Source organism: Crocodylus siamensis, chromosome 7 (assembly GCF_052110815.1).
Source record: "Crocodylus siamensis isolate JL-2025a chromosome 7, ASM5211081v1, whole genome shotgun sequence".
NCBI classification, from domain to species: Eukaryota; Metazoa; Chordata; order Crocodylia; family Crocodylidae; genus Crocodylus; species Crocodylus siamensis.
The window spans coordinates 54,308,657-54,331,376 of record NC_143401.1 but is presented as its reverse complement, the minus strand read 5'-3'; the positions used below and the strand labels follow the sequence as shown (position 1 = coordinate 54,331,376).

General features: G+C 43.3%; 1 protein-coding gene across 1 annotated transcript in view; it reads right to left on the bottom strand.

The window, feature by feature from the left end:
* Positions 1–22,720, bottom strand: part of COL13A1 (collagen type XIII alpha 1 chain) — a 119,720-nt gene that overhangs the window by 51,111 nt on the left and 45,889 nt on the right. The window contains exons 16-21 of the mRNA XM_090058244.1: positions 22,146–22,208; positions 21,301–21,327; positions 8,364–8,408; positions 6,520–6,552; positions 3,486–3,512; positions 2,580–2,642 (exon numbers count right to left, since the gene is read on the bottom strand). Coding sequence (XP_089914370.1) covers positions 2,580–2,642; positions 3,486–3,512; positions 6,520–6,552; positions 8,364–8,408; positions 21,301–21,327; positions 22,146–22,208 — 258 coding nt within the window. The remainder of the gene's footprint in view (positions 1–2,579; positions 2,643–3,485; positions 3,513–6,519; positions 6,553–8,363; positions 8,409–21,300; positions 21,328–22,145; positions 22,209–22,720) is intronic.

Sequence of the window (22,720 nt, the reverse complement as noted above, 5' to 3'; positions counted from 1 at the left end):
TAAGCACACTTCCAAACTCACTTGGCAGTAAGGGCATCTTGGAGATGCTGCTTATGCCCTTTTTAAGGCCCTTGATATATCCATTGCTTGATTATATTTGTTCATACTGTAGTAAATTGATAACACCAAATCTTTCCCTCACTGCTATTTAAAAATCAGTGCATCATCTCTAAAGCAATAACATTCTATACTGCTCAGTGCTAATGAAATGAAGTGGAAACAGGAGTATGGAAAGCTAAAAGGACAGAAGAGGACCAGATAGATAATTCATGACAGGACCACTAGCAAGCAAAAAATGCAGCAGGAATAGCAATTGGAGCAGCTGGAGAAATACAGTTTGGATGCATAATGGGCACGTGCATGCCACCCAGTGTTCACTTTGGCAAAGCAACCTTATTTTATTCACTGTAATATTTGTTGTGTGCCTTAGAGGTTTGTTCCACAACAGACTCAGTGCCTGACAAATTCTGGATAAATTCCTGTTCTAGTCTGTTCATAGTGTATACGCTTTAATGTTAAGCCCAAATTCAAGGTATTTTGAATGACTTCCCCAGAGGTTCTGTTGTAAAGATAGCTAGCATGTTTAGTTAGCATGTTAGCAAAGATAGTTAGCATGTTTTTTCTTACTCTTCCTTTTTTGCTGTTGCAAGTACACTTACAAATATTTTAGCCTTACAGAGAACAGGTTTAATACAGTAACATTTGTTGTTAGAGATATTTTCTTACCTGTAATTCTTAGTTCTTCAAAGTTAGTAACTTTTTAAAGTTAATATAAGCAAAGAGCGTACATGCACAAGGCAGTTACTTGCCTGCATTTCTTAAAAGTGCATAGATATGCAGACCATTTTGAAAGCAGGTTAACTTACTTTTTAAAGCAATGGAAATGTGCTATATATAACTTTGTAAAGCAGGAGTTGACACCTATGGCCCAGTCCACAAAACTGTGGCTTCAGCAGTGAGGGTCTCTGTCTGCTTTGTGACAGTCAAGCAGTGGCAGGCTTCTGTGGAAGACATGGGCTGACTGCCCACAATGTGCCTCAGTCAGGCGGTTAGAGGACTCAACCCATGTTGCGCTACAGCTGAACAGCAGGGAGAAATAGTGGAGACAGCCAAGTCCTAGTGCTGGCCTACCTCAGACCCATGCTGGGTCATTTTGACCCACTGCTGGAAAATATTGCCAACTCCTGCTCTTAAATAATCAGAATCAAGAGTCTGTGACTCTACTGCAACAACAACAACATCCAGAAAACAAGAATTCTAGATAAAGAATGCCTTTTTCCTTGCATGCCATATTCTGTACCTGTGCATGTTGGTGTACATTCATTTCAACAGAGGTCAAGGACAGATATCTAACATGCATGGTACTTGCATGAATACTCTGAGAAAAGGCATGCATGCTATTGCTTATGACAATTAATTAAAGGAAAAGATATTTGTTCTAGACACTTCTGACCCCCCCACCAACAACAGCCTTTTTATAAGACATTCTAACTTTCAAAATTCCCAATAGTCATTCTTCCCTTCATAACATACTCATTGTTATCATGAACTAATGATTTTCTCCCTGGAGAAGACAATAGGCTGGCTTGCATTTCCCAAGTTTAGAATATTGGTCATTTCTAGAATGTCTGAATCTGTTCAGATTGATCCACTAGCTGAATACACATTAGTGTATGTAGAGTGTTTTCTGAGATGCTGAGGAGCTGGCAGTAGAAGTCAATAATTGAAAAGAAGTAAGTAGTGATTAGAGATGGGGACATGGTATTTAGCAGTTCCAAGATGAAAGAACATATCCTAACACTTCCAAACAGCTTCATTTTATAAAAGTCCCCTGTTTTTTCTAGAGTTTATAAGACCGAAATCCACATTTAGTCCTGAGCAAAAATGGACTTACCAGTAACAAATTCTACTAATAATGACCTGACTATACTCACAAATAGGTGTTTAGAAGTACAAGTGCTCTGATTTCCACTTGCAACTTACCTGGCACCTGCAAAAATTGTGTGTTGCTCACACAATCTAGCTGTTTCAGTAAATCAGTGCATTAGTTTGGATATCAAGGGATCTTTCTCTCCTGAATAACCTGTTGTCTCACTCCATTCTGAGTCCAGCCTTTTGCTTTGGCTGTATTCAGCATTATTTTCTTTCCCATGTACTTTAAAGATAAAGATTATTGCCAATGGGAAGCTGTCATAAGGGGGGCCCTAGCAGAAAGGGACATATAAAGACTCAGCATAAATATTATTTAAGACATGTTGATTCCAGTGGTGTTCAGATTACTGGCACCTCAGGTCAGTTATTACTGCTGGAATTAAAACTTATCAGGAGAAAGCTAAAACCAAATACTTAATTCCTTTAAAAAATTAATTTGCTCCCACTTCTTGTTCTGTCTCTTGCAAGCAGTAACATACAAAGCTCACTCCACCCATGCACTGAGAGCATCAACAATGGGACACGAGCATTCCACTTCAAGCACAGAAATGCAGCGCAAAACAGTCTCTCTTCAGCCAGTGCCAAAGAGGAGGAACGGCCCAGTATAGCAGTGCTAAGAAACCAAGCCCAAACACACAATGTCCTACCCTCTGCCCCCTTTTCCCTGGCAAACCTGGGGGGCCCATCCTCCCTGGAACTCCAGGTTCTCCCTTGTTGATTAAAAAAAAATCATCTGTTATATGGCTGATTATCTCTGCAAAGCACAACACACCTGGCTTAAGATCAAACAAAACTTTGCTGCCCTGTGTTCCTGTGAGCATTCAAGGATATTTTTGCAATATTTTTTGCTGCATTGTTTTACATGATATTGATATAACTGGACATAAAACCTAGGACCAATTCACACAATGACTGTGAAAAAGACTGCATCCTTATTCTGCAAAATGGGCATGTGCCTAGTGGAGGTACAAGTACAAGTGGGGAGGAGTGGTCTGGGAGACTGTGAGATAACATATTCTTCAGTTAAACTGTGTTGCTATATATCCTATAGGACAGACAGGAAAAGAAATAGAGGAGCCAAATAATATGCCTACAGGCAAAGCAGGAAGGAATAGGAAAGGGAAAGAACCAAAGAGAGACTATTTGCAATATGGAAGTCTCTATAAAACGTGCATCTCCCTCTGTTACGAAGAAAAGTTATTCAGCAGGTGTACCTACACAAGATGCTAACTGTGCAGTAGCCTAATAACAATGTGCAGTAGTGTGCTGGGCAAAAACTGTGCTAATACACGACTGTGCAGTAGTTTTAGGTTACTGCACAGTAAGCATCTCTAAACCCATGTGCCAGTGCTAGAGCACAGTAGCACATGTTACTGTGCATTGATTTAGTACTTGGTTAACCAAGTGCTTAATGCACAGTAACTGTGGTGCATTAATGAATGTGTAGACATGCCCAGTTTGTCTCAAGCTCAGGTACCATATTGACCTTGGGCCAACTCTACAAACAATGTAGGAAATGCAGATTTGGAACAGCTATGCATTTCAAGTGATACCTTTTCTCCTGGAGTGCCTGGCTCTCCCTGTATGAGGAAAAAATGGAAAAATAAATAGTGAGAAGACAAGAAAAAACACGGGGTGGACCCCCATGTAGAGCTACTAAAAAGAAAAAATGAGTGTTTGCAGAGAAGCCCTCATGCCAATGCCTTGATGCAGTATTTTAATTTGAATTTAGATTTTTGTAAGTCAGGGCATACAGACAATTTGGGAAATGTTAAAGGCTTGCTAATGGAGACACGTTTGATTTTATTTGTTTTTGTATGAGGCTCTTGTTTTTGTCCTTATTTTGAAGGCATGGTATATAGCCGTAGGCTGAAAGCACTACTGATAAAATGCAGGTGCATGGGCAACTGGTGCCTCCTGAGTCAGGGGGGGCATGTGCCCCCACAGTAGCCAGTCAGCAACTGGGGGGGGTGTCCCCCCACAGCCAATTGCGCCGACCCGGAAGCGCAAGCTGGCACTTGCAGGGGGAGGCACCAGCGCTCTCACCTGCCCCCCTTGCCCATTGCCTAAGTGGGGAGCACTGGCTGTCAGGGGGTGCGCCACTGCTCTCAGGGGGTGCACATGCACCCCTGTGTACCCCCTACATGTCGCCACTGTGCAGGTGTACAACCAATTTGAGCTGTTTTTCAAGAAACAACTTCCAAGGCCTGCCTGTTTAAAAGCCATGCAACAAGGATCATAGCAAGAAGTCTGGGATTGTCTGGTTAGATCTCTCACAATTTCAGGAAGATGCTAATGCTGACATTTTTTTCCTGAGCTGCTTCCTTCACAGCTATGCTGGCCTTAGCATTTCTGCTGCTGCTATTATTGCTAACCATTTGTATACAGTAACACCCAGAGCCTTCAATTACAAGTGGCTCCTTCTTGTGTACAGTGCTTTACAAGTGTGGGATCGTGGTGGTGGCAAAGCTATCTCAGCCAATAAGAATGGGAGAGAGAGGCTTCATCACCACTCAAAAAGAGTGCTTCTTTCCTCCAAGCATTTTCATAAAAGCATAGCAGTCCATGTTTTCCTTGGGACATGATATTAATTTGAGACAATAAACTCTGGCACAAAGTTCACACCAAAGTTTATTGCTCCCCAGGACAGTGTTTACATGTGTGCCTGGAACTGCATGATGTTGAACTGCGGTGAAGCAGCCCTGGCTGGCAGGGGACCCTGGGGGCATCTTGCTAGTCCAGGGCTGCTCCCACCCAGCTTAATGTGCTGCATAGTAGGCCTGTGCAAATAGGGAAGTATTTGATTTGGATTCAGCCAATTTGGAGGACAGTGATTCAATTAGGAGATTCGGATCACTGTCCTGAATCAATTTGACCAAATTGGCTTCAGAAGATTCAGCGCTGATTCAGAGAGATTTGGCCATAGACTATAATGGGGAATCACTGAAATACCTGTAACTTTGTCATTCTTTGGCAGATTTGGATGAAAACAGCAGGGATGATAGTTCATTCTGAGGGCATGAAGCCTGCCGTGCTTCAAGGAGATAGGTGCAGAGGTTTCTGGGAAACTGCACCTCGAACTGCTGAAAGCAAAACGCATGTTGCATATGTGTCAAGGCAGATTTGAATTAAAACAGCAGGAATGGTAGCCCATTTTGAGGGCATGAGGCCTGCCAAGTTTCAAGAAGATAGGTGCAGGGGTTTCTAGGAAACTGCACCTCCTGACAAGCAAAACTGGTGACATAACTTTGTGTGTGTTATGTCACAGTGGGATGAAACCAGCAGGGATGGTAGCTTGTAAGAGGGGGCCTTCTGGGTGCTCAGGCAGAAACAGCTCACAAAAGGGATAGAAAAGCTGCAGACAGAGGCTTATGTGCTGTTTCTACATCCCTTTCCGAGAACACTGATTGGAAGGGGACTCAGGGAAAGATCACAGTCACTGGCCAGCTACAGCACTGGCCTGCTCTCCCTTCCTCTTTTCAGTTTCTGTTCCCCTTAAAGATTGCCTTCTGAATCTCCAGATCTCTGAATCTTTTCTGAATCGATTCAGAGGCTCCGAATTGATTCGGAGGGGTTTTTTGGTCTCCCAATTTGATTGGATTTAGTGATTTAGCCTCTGAATTGGGCCAAATCTTCTCTGAATCAGCGACCAAAGCTTCACACACCCCTATTGCAGAGGCACTGGGGCATGAGGGTGCTCCAGTGAAGGACTAGCCAGCATGACCCAGCCAGTCTCAGTCAGCATCTACACGTACGTTGCAGTGGAATAAATACATCCACCATAGGACACTATTTGTGTTGGACAGTACTGTCCTACAGTGGAGTTAATTATTTTACTCTGGCTTAATAGCACTGCATGTGTAGATGCTGATGGTGATGCTTTAGTGCAGAGCTAATTACTTAGCTCTGCAGTAAATGTCTCATGTAGACGCACCCCCTATTATTATTCAGTGGGTTTTGGAATTCATCTGTGCACCACTTGGCCAGCTAATCTGGCAATTCCTGCGTTTACTGATTTGAAAGGTTTTCCTGTCACCATGGTAGCTGAACCCTGGTGTAAGGTTTACTTAAGCAGACATTTATTTGGCTAGATATAAAATGTCTGTGTGTCTGATGTCTATATATTTATATTTATTAGAAAATAACATAGAACCAAGAAATATGGAGGTTCAAATACAAGTTCAGATTTTGAGTTGAGAGGAGCTGAAAAAAAGTCAAGTTTCTCTTGATTTCATTAGGCTTAGAGTGGATACAGGAAAATTTAGCTGACCAATCTGGGGAAGGGCTTAGGCCTTCTTTCACTGGTGTCAGCAACTAAGTAGACAGTTCCCTAGTTCTTCCCATTGAAAGGAATAGACATTCTCCCTTTTTAATCTATCCTGAGTTTCTAATTTTGTGTGGATGAATCTTTACCCTGACATTGCAGGAAAGGCAATTAATGTCTGTGTTTTCTTTTAATCCTTGCCTTTCCCAGCATGATCAATGGCCATCCATCTAGGACTACAAGCTATCTCTCCTATCTATGTCCTAACCTTCCCTCTTCTCCTCACTCTGGCCTAACAGGCTGCACTTTAATGCAAAACTGACCTTCATCCCTGCAGCAGCCATTCCAGGAACCCCCTGACAGAAAGAGAGGAAAGAACACTTTGAAATTAAGTAAATATATATATTCTTACATAAACAGTATCACTGGGTGAAAAGTTTAAAGGAATCCTTGTCTCCTTTTCCAAATCTCAGAAGAGACATAGTAGCAGCTACAGCTACACACATCCATCCTTATTCCCCAAAATGGGGAGTTTCCTTATGGTAGTGGCTCTGCTGTCTAGTAAAACAAAGAGACTATGCCATGGAAGTCCCCACAGGCTCAACCCACTCAGATGAAACTACTATTTCCTTCCTCCAAATGTAGTTGTTACTCTGTCACATTGGATCTGTGACCCAACAAGAAGCAGTGCTGGCTCACTGAAAATCAGATAGAAAACATGAAGACCCCCTATCAACTAAAATGTTTGAATTCAGGTCCTTTTTTTTTTTAATGTCTCTGAAAATGGTCAAATCAGAACAGCGGGAAAAATGTTCTTGGTCTTGCTCACCAGCATTGCTCTGTAGTATCACAGAATCCAAAACATTTAGTATGAGCTTTGTGAGGGATCTATGAAGCCAGCTACCATGGAAAAAAACTCTTTCAAGCACTCAAATTCTTGCATCATTCTGCAAAGCAAAGCAAAACACCACCAACAGCTTATGGAATGTAATCTTCCCCTGGAGACTGAGAAGGGTGTTGACTGCCCCCTTGAGACAGGTGCTCCTGTGGGTAGGATTATATTTCCCTTAAAGACATGGTGTGAAAGCAAAACTTAAACATCATTCCCTTGCTCAGACCACATCTTTGTATACTAAATGTTAGTACAGGTTAGGTTCTTTACACATTTCCAGTTATAAAAGCAAATGTGAAGGGTAATGAAGATCTAGGAAGGGATGTAGAGCAGGAGGAAATGAGGCAGGGTTAGAAATGGGATACAAGAGGGACTGGGGATATAGCAGATAAGAGGAAAAGAGATGGAACAGGAGAGTTCATAGCCAGAAAGAGCTTGGAAAAGTTCAAACGGGAAGAATGTGAAGCAAGAGTGGGACAGGATCATACCTCTCAACTTTCTGAAACAGAAATCAGGGACAAAGCTAAAAAACACAAGGACAGAAGATGGAAATCAGGGATTCTATGTAATAAAAGGGGAAAAAAAGCATTCAGAAATGTATCAGAGGTGAGTAGTTTTTAGTAAGTATGGGCCAGAGTCATGAAAGGGATCATGTGGCCTGGGGTTTGGATTTTACTGGGCAGATAGCATCCCTATTCCTTGTGTTTCCACTTTAAAACTGCAGTGAATAATTCCAGTGATATTTTCCAATGTTTATTTTTTAATTTCAGTGAGCACACAGAGACAGGGGCCCTGATTCATCACTGCCCTATTCCAGTTTGACACTGGTGTGATGCCATTTATTTCAGTGGAATAACACAAGCAAGAAACTTAAGTTTGTGATGGTGAAGTTGGCCCAATAGCATGCTCATTTCCATTTTACAACGTGCTGATTTCCTAGAAATACTGACTATCAGGAGGTCTCATCAAAATAAAGCATTAAGGATCTGATGATGTTTTCAGTGGGACTAGAGGACATGCAGTTCGTTGCAGAATTGAGCCTCCTGGCACCAGGAATAGGCAGGTCATTTGTTCAGTAAAATGGCTCCCCTATTATCCCTTTGATAAATTAGGCCCTTTATTTTTAATTTTAGAAGCAGAAAGAAAATAGTAGAGAAAGTGAGAAGAATCATTGTAGAAACCAAATAAGGGCCATCCCTGAATGTCAGGGACAGTTGAGAGGTATGGGTAGGGTCGATGAACTAATGCCACTCCTTTCCATTTCTTTTAAGGTACCTTAGCTCCATGTCTTCCTGGCAGCCCTGGCATGCCCCTTTCCCCCTGGAGGCAGAAACAGAAACAAAGAAGAAGAAAAGGACAGACATGAGAGGAGTCCATGTTGGTGATCACGAGAAGAGTAGACCTTACATGCATGGCACAGTATGTCAAGACGTGCTTGTTAGTAAGACTGGAAAACAGTCTTGCCCTAACTCCAGCTTTTATTTTTAAGAAGACAGTTTCTCTTACTTTTCCTCCTTCGCACCTGTATGGATCAGAAAGATTGCATTGCCATACTCGTCTTAATGTCACTGTATATTTTTGCAGTAGGATAATGTGGACCCAATTCTTTTTGATGTCCTTGCTGATATAAATGAAAGCAGAATTAGGCCCTAAATTCTAATCTCAAGCCTGGTATCCTGGAAAGTTTTCTAATGCCAGTGTCAGCTCCTGTGCAGCATGTGAGTATGAAAATGTTTTCTTTATTTCTATGGCAAGCTTGTTATTACATATTTATCACTGTATCTGAGGTCAAATGGGAAAAAATATACACTAACCAGTATCCATATAATTATGTAGGTTTGCCTGGGAGAAAGAACACAAAGTTTATAATCACTGTCTCCAGCAAAAGCTGGAATAAATTGGTAGACTTTGTCCATGCCCTAAATAGCAACAGACCTGTCTTTCATCAGATCTGAGTGTCAGTTTTTCAGGTGTTTATAATCTACTTCTTTCTGCTGGATGGAGTGAGAGGTTGCCTGGGGCACGAAGGTCCTGAAAGTGCAGAGCTGTGTGGGTAAGCAGCTGGTACAAGTCTGGCCCCCTGCTGCCTAAGCTGACTTGGCAAAATTGATTAATTGACATAGACATAGACATAGACATCAGGGCTGGAAGGGACCTCGGGAGATCATTGAGTCCAGCCCCCTGCCCAAAGGGCAGGAAGTCAGCTGGGGTCATAGGATCCCAGCAAGATAAGCATCCAATTTACTCTTGAAGGTGTTCAATGTAGGTGCTTGAACCACCTCCGATGGCAGGCTGTTCCAGACCTTGGGGGCTCGGACAGTAAAGAAATTCTTCCTTATGTCCAGCCTGAAACGGTCTTGCAGGAGTTTATGACCGTTCGACCTAGTCATCCCTTGGGGCGCTCTGGTGAACAAACGTTCCCCCAGATCCTGGTGGTCACCCCTGATAAACTTATAGGTGGCCATCAGATCACCCCTGAGCCTACGCTTTTCCAGGCTAAAGAGTCCCATGCCTCTCAGCCTATCACGGTAAGATCTGTTTTCCTGACCCCTGATCATGTGCGTGGCTCTCCTCTGGACTCTCTCAAGCTTCTCCACATCCTTTTTGAATTGTGGAGCCCAAAACTGGACGCAGTACTCCAGCTGTGGCCTCACCAAGGCCAGGTACAGGGGGAGAATGACGTCCCAGGATTTGCTCGAGAAGCATCTATGGATGCAAGCCAGCGTTTTGGTCGCTTGACTAGCTGCAGCATCACATTGCAGGCTCATGTTCATCTTGTAGTCAATGATGACCCCCAAGTCTCTTTCTTCTGTAGTGCTATCCAACGTAGCACTGCCGAGCCTATAAGGATGCTGGAGGTTTTTCCTCCCAAGGTGGAGAACCTTGCATTTTTTGGTGTTAAACACCATCAGGTTCTCGTCTGCCCATTTGCTGAGGCTGTCCAGGTCAGCCTGGATCACCCGCCTATCTTCTGGCGTGGATGCTTTGCCCCAAAGTTTGGTGTCATCGGCGAACTTGGCCAGTCCACTCCTGAATCCAATGTCCACATCATTAATGAAGAAGTTGAACAGTATAGGTCCCAGGACAGAGCCTTGAGGGACCCCACTGGTCACAGGGCACCATGATGAGTGACCGCCATCAATTACAACCCTCTGGGTCCGACCACAGAGCCAATTTCCCAGCCAGCGGATCGTGGTAGAGCCAAGGCCACAACTGGCCAGTTTGGCCAAGAGGTGATCATGGGATACCAGATCAAAAGCTTTTTTGAAGTCAAGATATATGACATCAATCTCTTCTCCCTGGTCCAGGTGATAGGTCACCTGGTCGTAGAAGGAAATGAGATTGGTCAAACAAGAGCTACCCGCAACAAACCCGTGCTGGCTGTCCCTCAGGATGTTAGCTTGCGCCAGTCCCTCAAGGATGGCTTCCTTAATAAACTTTTCTAAGATCTTCCCCAGGATAGAAGTCAGGCTAATGGGCCTGTAGTTAGCCGGATCCACTCTCCTCCCTTTCTTGAAGATCGGCACCACATTGGCCTTCTTCCAGTCTTCGGGCACTACACCAGAGCGCCAGGAGTTTTCAAAGATCCGTGCCAGGGGCTGGGCTATGACACTCACCAGCTCCTTGAGTACCCTGGGGTGCAGATTGTCAGGGCCGGCTGACTTGAAGGTATCCAGCTTCTCAAGGTGTTCCTTCATGAGGTCAGCATTTATGGAGGGTAGGGGATCCCCATCACCCAGATCTCCCTGTCCCATAGCAGGCATGGGTGTCCCATGGGACTGATGAAAGACTGATGCAAAGTACCTCTTTAATAGGTTGGCTTTTTCCTGGGCATCAGTTGTCAGTTGCCCCATCTGATTTAGCAGGGGTCCAATGTTGCCCTTGCTTTTCCTCCGGCTCCCCACATATCTGAAAAAGGACTTTTTGTTGTCCTTGATGCTTGAAGCTAGTTGGAGTTCAGTTGCAGCCTTGGCTTTCCTGGTTTGCTCCCTGCAGGACCGGACCAGTGCAGAATAATCCTCCTTGGAGGTGAATCCCGTCCTCCATCCTTTGTAGGCTTTCCTTTTTAGCCGTAGGAGGTCCGCTAGGCTAGTCCGCTAGAGATTAACAATTGCATCGTTAATCTCTCTGTTGATTAATTACAGTGTTGATTAATTTACTGAAGCCTAGTAGTGTTGCATATGTAGGCAGTGACACTTTTTTCTGCAGCTAATTAGTCTACTCTGTACTTAAGTTCATATGTAGACATGGCCAGTGAGAACTAAACTAAGATAGCATCCCCGGAAGGAAACAGGGTTAAGTTGCTCCAGTATAACTTGTGCTAACCATAGAGAAATCAAGGCACAAAGGCAATTATTGCATAGTAAAGCCCATATACTGTTAACTGTGGGTACCAGGGAGAATTGTGGGCTTGTATCCCCATTCTTAACTACCATTGTGGGCTTGCAACCCCTAATTTGAGAACCACTGATTTTAATCTTTCTGGGGCTGCTCTCATTCCATTGGCATTGTGATTTATCATTCCTGTTACAATAGCACCAAAAGACCCCAAAGGAGAACATGGCTGCATGATGTCAGCCTCTGTACCAACATATAGTGAGAAACAGTCCCTGCCTTGAAGACAAAGTATGGGAAACACAGAGGTACCAGGAGATGAAGTGACTGGCCTGAAGTCAAACAGGTAGTTGATGGGAGAACCAGTTTTAGAACTTCAGCTCTTGTAACTCAACCTGGCAAACTGTCTCCTTGACTGCCAATAGGGTGGGTGAGTGTTTCATGAGCCCTAGGCACTGATTTATTGGGGACACTGAAATAGGGAGTCTGCACCACTACACCATTGTAGCAACTGCTGTTGCAGCAGCAGCCAGAGATGGGCAGACAGCGGGACCTTAAGTAGTCCCCAGAGCAAGTAAAGCTGACCACGCAACCCCTCTTTCCCACTTATGCTGTGGTAGGGTTTTTGCAAGGGTGTAAAATTTAGTTACACCTGTATCAACCATGGTGCTTCTTCATTGCTTTGGTGGAAACTAGGATGGCATTGTAAAATTCAGTCCATATTTCCTAATCTTAGAAGGCAGGCCAGGTTATTCATATTTAATGGTCACTACATAGCTGGTATTATTTATGGTACATGGTAAACATGGTGGATACAGAAACTCACTATGCAAGACTAAAAAACAGTTTAATGTTCCTGAAGAAACATGAGGGAAATGCACCTGCAAGCTCTGACAGTGGGGTTCTGTATGGTCTTTGGCTACAACTGATGTAACAAGTTGTTTAGATACAATAGATAGCTTATGGAATACTGCAAAGTAGATTTGCACCTTATAGACTAACTAAATCAGGTATATTGCAGAAACTTTCATAAGCAGTGGGTTTACTTCATCAGATGCTGCAAGCCCTCTGATTACAAAAGTTTATGCCATGTATCTCTGATTTAGTTGGTCTATAAGGTTCAGAGTGATCCTGCCTTCTGCCTGATTTCATATTAACACAGCTAACTACCTTTCATGAAATAGTACCATTCATTAACTGCTATTTCCATATGCAATTGATAGTTAATGCAGGAAAGAAAACATCTCTAATCACATCAGCTTTAGAACAGCATGGAGAAGAAGAAGAGTGCTTTCAAAGATAAACTATAAAATTAGCACTTCTTCTGATGCATGGCTATTTAGATTTTTAAGAGCAGCAGTGATGCCAGACTTGTCTTAGCACCCCAGCAGATGGCAGTCCAAGACCTCAACTTAAGGCTCAGGATTCCCAATAATGCAATAAGTCCTAGCCACTAGCAAAGTCTCCTCATCCCCTCTTCACCCATATGAAGCCATAAGGCTTTTGAAGCTGTGATATTTCTATCAGTGAAATCTCAAACCTTCCCATGATCACCAGCAGATCAGAAAACTTGATTTAGAAGCTGCAGATATGTCTGGAGATTATAAACCCATGTTCACCAGCTGTGCATAACATTTCTATCTACCTCTCTGAGTATTTCCCTCAACAGAAAATTCCATGGTGTATTCAGTGTTGGACAGGCTCATTTAGAAATCCAAATTGAGATTTTCAGGTGGGCTCAAGTACACATATATTACAAGCTGATCATCATTAATATTGCTATAACCATGTCTCAGCACTAAGTTATAAGAAGCCATTGTCTACGTGGGCCTCTAAGTAGCTTCCAGTTCATTCTGAAGTGTATAAATTCTCAATATTCTGCATATTAGCTCAAAGAGGAACTCCTGCCCTTATCAAGTGTGAACTGAATGATGAATTGAAGACTGCTGTAAAAGCAGGGAAACAGGAAATATCTAAAGACAGGAATATGATATTCTTATCATTCTGTTTACATTTCTTTACTCTTCATCTGCAGTTTTCATTTCCAAATTTAACGTGATGCTTAAGTCACTGAAAGTAGCTGGTGTGCCCTGGGGCCAAGTTCCAAGAGGGTACCGAGCAGTGACAAACAGGGAAGTAAGTGTTCAGGGAGACTAGAATACTCTCTGCTGTGGATCAGATGCTTCTGGACTACAATCCCTCTGATGTCAAAGGCACACTTATGACATTATATGTCTATAGAAAAAAGTATTAATACATCAAGGAGGAGGCACAGTTATATAAAAACACTCAGGGGCCAGATCCAGAGGTGGAGGCATGTGCAGTTTGTGCCACCTCACACCTCTTTGTGGTACCACAAACCACGTCTGGTATGTTAAAACATGCCCTACACTGCAAATTTGCAGCATGGGGGCAAAATTTGTTACTAGGAAATTCTAGTAAATAAAAACGTTTAAAAAAAAACGGTGTGGTGCATGCTACAGGGCCACAAGCTGGCAGACACAGAGGTTCAGTCCTCCAGGGAAATGCTCTGACTGCTGGCCACAGCATTTCCCCTCCTCTGGTAGTCCCCTGACTCCTCCAGCACAATGGGAGCTGGGAGGACTAGGAAACAGCAGTATCCCCGAAGTGGGGCAAATTGCCCCACAGCAAACTGTACATGCAGGGGTGTGCATAGCAGCAAAAAATAGCAGCACAAATTTGTTCCACTGCTTTTTTTGCTGCTGCAAGTTCATGCCCCTGCATGCGAGGATGCATCCAGGAAGCTTACAAATAAGAAATGTACTGTGTCCATATATTCCAGTTTTTCTAGTGGTCTGTATCATTGAACCCATATGGAGTTCTTTGTATCCACTTAGCATGAAGGACTTTACCAGGAAGTTAAGTTTCCTTACTCCCATATTGCAGATGGGGAAACTGAAGTACAGAGAGGTGAGAAAACATACTAAAAGTCTCAAGGCAGATGAGGGATAGTGCAATAAAAAGAAGGCCTCCTAACTCCAAATTCGGGCTACATCCATTGGGCTACACTACCTTCCCTCTTATTATCCTTTATGTCATACAACAGGGGTTTCCAGCCTGCCACATACGTGCCACAAGTGACATGTACAGCCTCTATATGTGGTACATGGCAGATCAAGGGAGGGACAAGTAGCATAGTGGCAGACAGGGCAGGAAGCAGAAAGCATAGCAGCAGAGGAGGCAGGGAACATGGCAGGAAGCAGAAAGCAAAGCAGCAGATTGAGCAGGAGAAGGAGATTGGAGTGGCACTTCACGAGGATGCAGGGAAAATTTGTAGCATACTGGCCAAAAAAGTTGGCTCCCGCTGCCATACAACATGTCCCATAAAATATCTGGGCTTGGAAATGTAGCAGACAGAACACTGCTGCAGGAACAGTAACTTCTGCATTCCCTGGTTTTTAAAAATGTTAATGGTTTCCAGTTGCCTTATAATGTACTGGACTTTCCCCCATATAATTTCCTTCTAGTTATTTAACAAGGAAAAAAGAGAGAAAGGGTACTGCTTTTCCTTCAGTTGCTAGTGTTGATAAGCCTCACAGGATCTGGCCCACACACAGTACAGCTCCACTTTGAGAATTATCTCTGTGTAAATGACCTATTTTATTCAGCAGACTTGTCAGGATACACAAAAGAAGCAGATCTGCTCAGGGAATGAGGAAAAATAACATCTTTTTATGCTGCTCTCAGCCGTGCAAAACCAGTCCAGCTCTGGGAGAGTGAATTGGATTCTTTCTGGCTTGTCCTTCACCCTTGGAACTGTTAACTAGAATACAAGTACATGTACACACTACATGTGCAAACCCACTATCTTTAAACTATGTCAGTAGTTCTTAGACTCTTTTTAGACTCAAGGCGCCCCTTGCTGAACTCTCAGAAAGACTACAGCAGGTCAGAATGGTTTTGACACTATGGATTCCTGTTTGAAATCTCTGGGTTTATTGTGTGCTATCTTACTGGTAACATGCACAGCACTGTTAAAAGGATCTCATGATACCCAGGTTCAGCAGTGTAGTGAGCTCACTGTGTACCTGGGACACAGGGGGTATACAGGGATATGCTGTCCACTGTTCTGGTGGGAATATGGGTGAGTGGAAGAGAAAGCGTATCTTCCAGGGCTGCTGCTGCTTCTGTCACTGCTGTTGTGTCAGCTCTGCTCATGTGGCCGCAACTTCATGGCTGGGCTTCCTGGAAGCTGACCCTTGTGTCCAGTTTCTCCCTTCCTCCACCAACCTCTCCTGATACATACATATTGGGTGCAGGGCTGTGGCTGCCCTGGGAAAGGCTCCTTAGGGGGTGGACAGGGGAATCCCCATTCTTCTCACTCCATTCACCCTCTACCCCTCAGTATGTTGCTGGGTGTGACATTGCCATGCCCAGCTCCTATGGTCAGGAAGGGGCAGCACAGGGCTACCCCAGCCTGGGCAAAGATTTCTGGGGGGTCCATTTTGGCACTCTTCCTAGTCAGTGCCTGGGGCTGGCGCCCTATTCCCTGTACCCTAATTACACTACTTCTCAGTTGAGAACCACTGAACTATTTCTTTAATTATACCTGCTACAGCCTTGTTGAAGGCAAGAGCACTTTCTGCAGATGTATACAGGAGTCTAATTAGAGCCTAAGTCAGATGTAATGGATAGCACTGAAGTAACTAAAAGCAAACCCCTGCTTACAGAATCTCCTTTATGGGGGAACAGCACAAATCAGAAGGAACTCAGTTTAAGCCCAGGGTTGCAGAGCTAGTAGTTCAGGTGAGAAGGTGTCTTTTAATATATCAATTAAGCACGTCATCTAGAAGCTTGTGAGGAATAATAAATGTGGAACTTCACAACACCAATTTACAGTTCTTGGTTACCATTTGATTCATACAAATGTGCCAGAAAAGACAGGCCTATCTGTTAAGGCCAGAGTGTAGAGAAATTAATTACAGTGTTTCCCTTGAGCACAGAGGGTACTTGCAAATGTGCTTCTTTTGACAGACCTGCCATTCCTATTCTTGAAATTCATTTCAGCAGTCTTAGTACAGGCCAAACTCAAGCTTAACTCATTGGCACTGTTGAATAGTAATAATGAGCCATTAATTAAAACACAAAGAAAACCTCACTTTTTGATTCTTGATCTCAGAGACTGACTGTTGTGTAGCTACTGTCTTCCTGGCCTGTAGCCAGTTTTTGTCTTACCCATTGTGTTCTCCCTCTAGGAATAAGGAATGATTAGTAAAAAAGCTTAAGAACTAAAATAGGAAATATCAGGTAAATAGAATTTGACAGAGGACGACAATGCAGGCAAAGGACCAAAATCTGATCTCCTCAACATCACTGATAAAACTTTCTAGTGGATTCAGAGGAACTCAGTGTCTTTACAGTACAAATGGAGGCTGGATGGAAAGGATTACCAAATGTTGCAACAAACACTGAGGGTGTATAGAGAAGTGTTTTGTACATGTTTTACAGCACTGTAATTTAGAACATTTTTTATGGCACAATAAAGTTACAGTGGTCCTAAATATGACAGAGTGCAGTGTTTGGTGGAGGAGACCTCTGAACCTCCCTGCACTTTCCAGGAGGCAGGGGGCACTCTGCAGCCTCCTGGGGCTTTTCCACTGGTCAGAAATTTGACCACTTAGGCCGTGTGTAGATGAAACAAGGGACATGTATGCACAACACTTTAAAGTGGGCTAAATGCTTTTGCACCACTTTAATGGTGTCGGTGTTTGTATGCCTCGGTGGCATATTGTGCATTAATTCCAGCTGCTCTAGCAAATTCAGCAGTGTAATGCGTGTTGGAGGAGTTTTAGTTTGCTGCCCTACCAGGTGCAGAGTGAAGCTCTGTGCAGCTCCGCAGCTCTGCAGGAAGCTCTGCAGGCAGCCTGGCAGCAGCCTGGGAAAGCAAGCTCCACCCAAGAGAGATAAAGAAAAAAACCCGGCAAGCCTGATCTCCGCCCCCTGGAACCTGCCTGCCTGCCTGAGCTGTACAGGGGCCTGGTGCTTCCCTCCATGGCTGTGGTGCCCCCCCTGAACCTCCCAATCCAGGTGCCTGTGGGTGGGTGCTGTGTTGTGTGGGGGGGGAGGCATGTGCCACTGCCATGGAGGGAAGCACCAGCCCCCGCCCTCACAGCCCAGGGTAGCTCACCCTCCCTTTCCCACTGCCGGAAAAGCAGGTAAGTGGGTGTGTGCACAACACGGGGTTTAAAAGGGTCCTAAATTGAAGTGGTGTTTTTAAAAACTCATACCACTTCAATTTAGGGCCCCCATTTTGTCTACACACACCCATACAGAAATTATTTAAAGCGCCGTAGGTTACTAAAGTGCCACAAAATACAGCACTTCAAATTTAATACCTCATATTTAAAGTGTACCCATTTTTAAAGTGCTGTAAAGCCATGCACTTCTGTTAAGTTACAGCAATAAAGCACTTTAAATGGCAAAAAAGCAACTTCTGTACACATCCTGAGTTGTAAGAATGTATGCAAGGAAAGCAGTAACATTTGACAAGGAACAACATAGGCACTGTGTAACCAGTGACACCAGCAACCAGAAGGAAGCCTAAATGTTCATCACTTCTAATAGGGTTGCACATGTTAATATGGGCTGGAAATTAGCCCACAGCACATTCTGGTCTGAGGGAAGAAATAGTCTTGTTGAGTCCCGGTGATCCTTTCATCAAGAAGAAAGAGGAAGCATAATGCCTGGAGGAAAAACGTACACTTTAAATCAGTATACCCTAACTGTTACTTGTTGATTTCATACTATTTTGGTACATTTCTCTGTGATTCCATTCTTAGTGGAATCACAGGGAAATGTCCTTAGAAGGATGGAATAGGCTACAATCGGACCTAGGCAGGTTACAGGGGTGGGCAGATGAGAATAGGATGGGATTCAACACTGACAAGTGCAAGGTGATGCACCTGGGGAGGAAGAACCAGCACCATACCTACAGGCCGGGGAACTCCCTTCTTGTCAGTACAGAGGCAGAAGAGGATCTTGGAGTCATCATTGATGCCAAGATGAACATGGGCCGGCAGTGTGGGGATGCAGTCAGGAAGGCCAACCGCACCTTGTCATGCATCCACAGATGCATCTCGAGCAGATCCAAAAAGGTGATCCTCCCCCTCTATGCGGCACTGGTCAGGCCGCAGCTGGAGTACTGCATCCAGTTCTGGGCGTTGCACTTCAAGAGTGATGTGGACAACGTTGAAAGGGTCCAGAGGAGGACCACTCGCATGATCGGGTGCAGCAGGGCAGGCCCTACGAGGAAAGGCTACAGGACCTGAACCTGTTCAGCCTCCACAAGAGAAGGCTGAGGGGGGATCTAGTGGCCTGTTACAAACTAGTCAGAGGGGACCAGCAGGCATTGGGGGAGTCTCTGTTCCCCCGAGCACTACCAGGAGTGACTAGAAATAATGGTCGCAAGCTGGCAGAGGGTAAATTCAGACTAGATATCAGGAGGCGCTACTTCACAGTCAAGGCGGCTAGGATCTGGAACCAACTTCCAAGAGAAGTGGTGCAGGCTCCTACCCTGGGGGTCTTTAAGACAAGGTTTGACAATTACCTTGCTGGGGTCGTTTGACCCCAGTACTCTTTCCTGCCATGGCAGAGGGTCAGATTTGATGATCTGCTCAGGTCCCTTCCGACCCTACTAACTATGAAACTATGAAACTGTTTCTCTGGAGAACAATCTAAAACCCAGAGCAAAGAGAGACTAGTAACAACAAATGATAAAGTTTTCTTAAAAAAGGAATAAATGACACTTTAGATGGAAAGGTTTCCCTTTATAAAGAAAATGTATTATCACAAAATGTCTTGCTAGGAAGGCAGGATTTAACTTGCACTTTAGTCAACTGGCATGAATTAAGAAGCAAGGATATTTCTCCAGGGTCACATTGATCTGTCAGTCAGTGATGTAAAATGTGGTTGTTCATGTTTGTGAATGTGTGTTTGGGTAAAAGACCAAAAGAGGTCAATGAATGGACTTAAAGAAGCTTCCCTTTTTTGGCGCAAATGAAAAGAACAGACTAGTTTACTGGACTAGCGGGAAGGTACCAAGTGCCTTTCTCCATTCAGCGCAGTCTGCCATAAAATAGCAACTGCCATTCCTTCTCTGTCTTCTCATTTCTGTTCCTGTCCTAGCAACATCAAGGAAATGGAAAGAGGAGTCTGTGGTAAGCCCCTAGAATTTCAGTATAAGACAAGGAAGTGATCAATTCAATTAGAGTTGACAAGGGGGATTAGAAGGGTTAGGAAGTCTTGGGGCCTTCTCCAATTTGACCTTTCTTAGTGAGAGGTTTATTTTAGTCAGGAACAGTGACCTTGTATTTTTAGTTTGGGTTCCAGAAGAGGAATCAAAGGTTTATTAATGCTTGTACTTATGGTGCAAGCTCAAGTGATGTCCATTTAAGCCATGAGGCAATGGATTGAGACTTAGAGTCTACTAAGTATTCACTTGCGAGTATATGCTGCCTTTAATCACCTACAGCTCATTATACCAAAAAAATTAATAAGAAAGTGTCCAGACCATGGTAATTTCATAGCTCCGAAAACACCTCTGCCATGGCCTGATTCTGCTCTCATTCATCTCAGTGCAAATCAAGAGTGCATCTATTGCAGGAAACAGAATTACACCTGGGTAATTCTAAAATACCCTGGGGTTAAGCATGCACCGTGTTTATTAGTACACAAAGCTCTTACTTATAATCAGGGTTCCTAGTTTTCTGTGGTTAAAACTGGAAAACCTCCATTTAAAACCATAAAAATCCACATTTTTTCACAACCTACCAAAAGCACAGCAATGTCCTGCACCAAGCATTGCCATTTCTGCTCTCTCTTATTTTTGCCTCATTTTTTGCTTCTGGGTTAATCAGTGGCATGCACAACCCCCAGCTGCTGATTGGCCAAGACACAAAAGCTGCGGCGAGACACTGCTGTGCTTTCAGTAAGTCATGGAAAAATGTGGATTCTGCAGTGAACGGAAAACCAGGATTCCTGCTTATAACGTTCATTCAGTGTTGCTATAGTTCACCTTATAAATAAATATTTCAGGAAAATGTTTGCTGTCATAGTAGGCAACTCTGAAATATAGAGCCTAAATCCCCCAAGAACATCTTTTTCAATTCATTCTCACATGTCAATGTATCGTTTAAAGGAACTTTACTGCATTAGAATGATAATCCACCCAGATGGAAAAAAAAAATATATATGGGTGTTTTGTTGCATGATTATTAAAATACATTCACATACTTCATATTTTATATTATATACATGTCATAGTTAATGCACTTAAAATATTAGAAACGTAGGACTTTTCCCATTTTTGTACAGAATGATACAATATGCTCTATCATGAGAAATGGCCTGTCTTGTAATGTTTTAAACACAATCTGTATGAAGTAATATATTTTAAATATATGGGAGCACTAAATTTTAATCAAATAGATAACATACGGGCATAAAACTGTATTAGCCTGTAAAAAGGATTGTCCAGCACAGAAACAGAGGGAGATGGAAACAATGATGCCAAACCTCAGGCTAGGAGTTGCTGAGTTTGAATGGATTTGATGTGTCAGCTAACCAGACTTTGCAAAGAATCCCCAACCCTTCTCATCAAATAGAAAGAAATAACAAATCATTAGCAATCTTCAGTCAGAAAATTGCCTTCGGTAAGAATCAAATTCCACAAAATGGATAAAGGGCACTTTTATTGCATGCGTGTAGAGTATCTGCCTATGGTTAATCACACCACATGTTTGTATTCTATTAAAAAACTCACAGTCCAGTCTCCAGCCCAACTTTCTGTTACAATACAGTGTTCTAAGTGGCAACTTCTGCTTAACCCTGTGGTAAAAAATACATTTCTCTTGCCTACCTTCATGCCAGTGTCCCCCATTTCACCCTGTACAAGGAGAACAGAGACAGAGAAGAAACAAAGGCATAGATATTGAACAAAAAGAGAAATCCAGGAAAAGAGTACAATTTCAATAGTAAAAACAAACTGGAAGTAATTGAAAAAGGTCAGCTCTTGACAAATGATAACAATAACGGCACATAATTGGCTCCAGGATAAAAAGAAATCTGCAGAAACTTCTGTGAACCAATGCTGAACAATGTGTTTGGCAGAATGGGTATAGGAGAACATTTTATACAGACTAGGTTGATCTAGCTACAATTATCAGTATTCACAGGAAGCATCAACTGGCATTTTCAAATAAGTACCTCAACCCAGCTAGTTTTCAAGGGAAGCTGAGGCCTTTTTGAAAATCCTAGTTATTGTCATTTGAACTCCAAACCTCTCTATATTCCAAAGCCAGAAGTTATGCAAAGGAACAGTTCCATTAACCCTTCTATATATGCCTTGTTTTAGGAAAAGAGCAAGATCTAAGCATGCATTGTGATGGCTACAAGTGATTGAGCAGATCAGAGCTTGGCTCTGGTTTCAGAGAGAAAAGAATAATAATTCTTGCTGTGCATTCATTAGCTGACAGTTGTCCAGGTCCTTCTATAAAAATAAGTCTTCAGCCTGTATATTATGTACACAGAGTTTCAAAAGGATCTGTTGAGGGTATCAAGGCATTCCTACAATGTTCCTTATCAAAGTATCAGAATGTACCACATGCCATGAATAGTATAAAAGGGGCATGTGATCTAGATGGTAATTAGCTGCATTAGAAGATGGAGGTACTGACTAGCTCAAATGGTTCACCTCATGGTTACCTTGGGGCCAACAGGTCCAGGAAGGCCAGGTGCACCTGGTAGGCCTGCCTCGCCTACCTCACCCTAAGGAAAAGAAGCAAAGAAATGGAGGAAGAAGCAAACACAGTTAGCAGACAGAAAAGGGCTTCTGAATACCTAGAAATGTTAACAGATATGTATTGGAAAGTAGCACAGAACTAAGTCCCATAGTGCTGTTCAGCAACAGGAAAAGAGAGACAGAGCACTGCAATACTCCGGAGAGAGAGTGCAAAAAACAGAGAGGTGATCCCACATGCCTGAGGTTAGCTGCTCTGCGTATGTTTCCCCATCCTTTGTACAATATGTTTTATCCACAGTTAGAGTGACCATATGTCCCAGTTTTCCACATGAGATTGTTGGGTGCCTATACAAGAGCAGGGAGGCTGCTCCAACACACTGTAATTACAGCACATTGGAGCAGACTGGATTAATCAGTCTGCTGGAACATGGTAATGACCATGATCCAGCAGCCTCCAGTGTCTTGTGTATCAGCATCCCTGCACTTCCAAATGGTGGCAGGGGTGCTTTAACTAAAGCTTTAGATAATGTGCCATTTT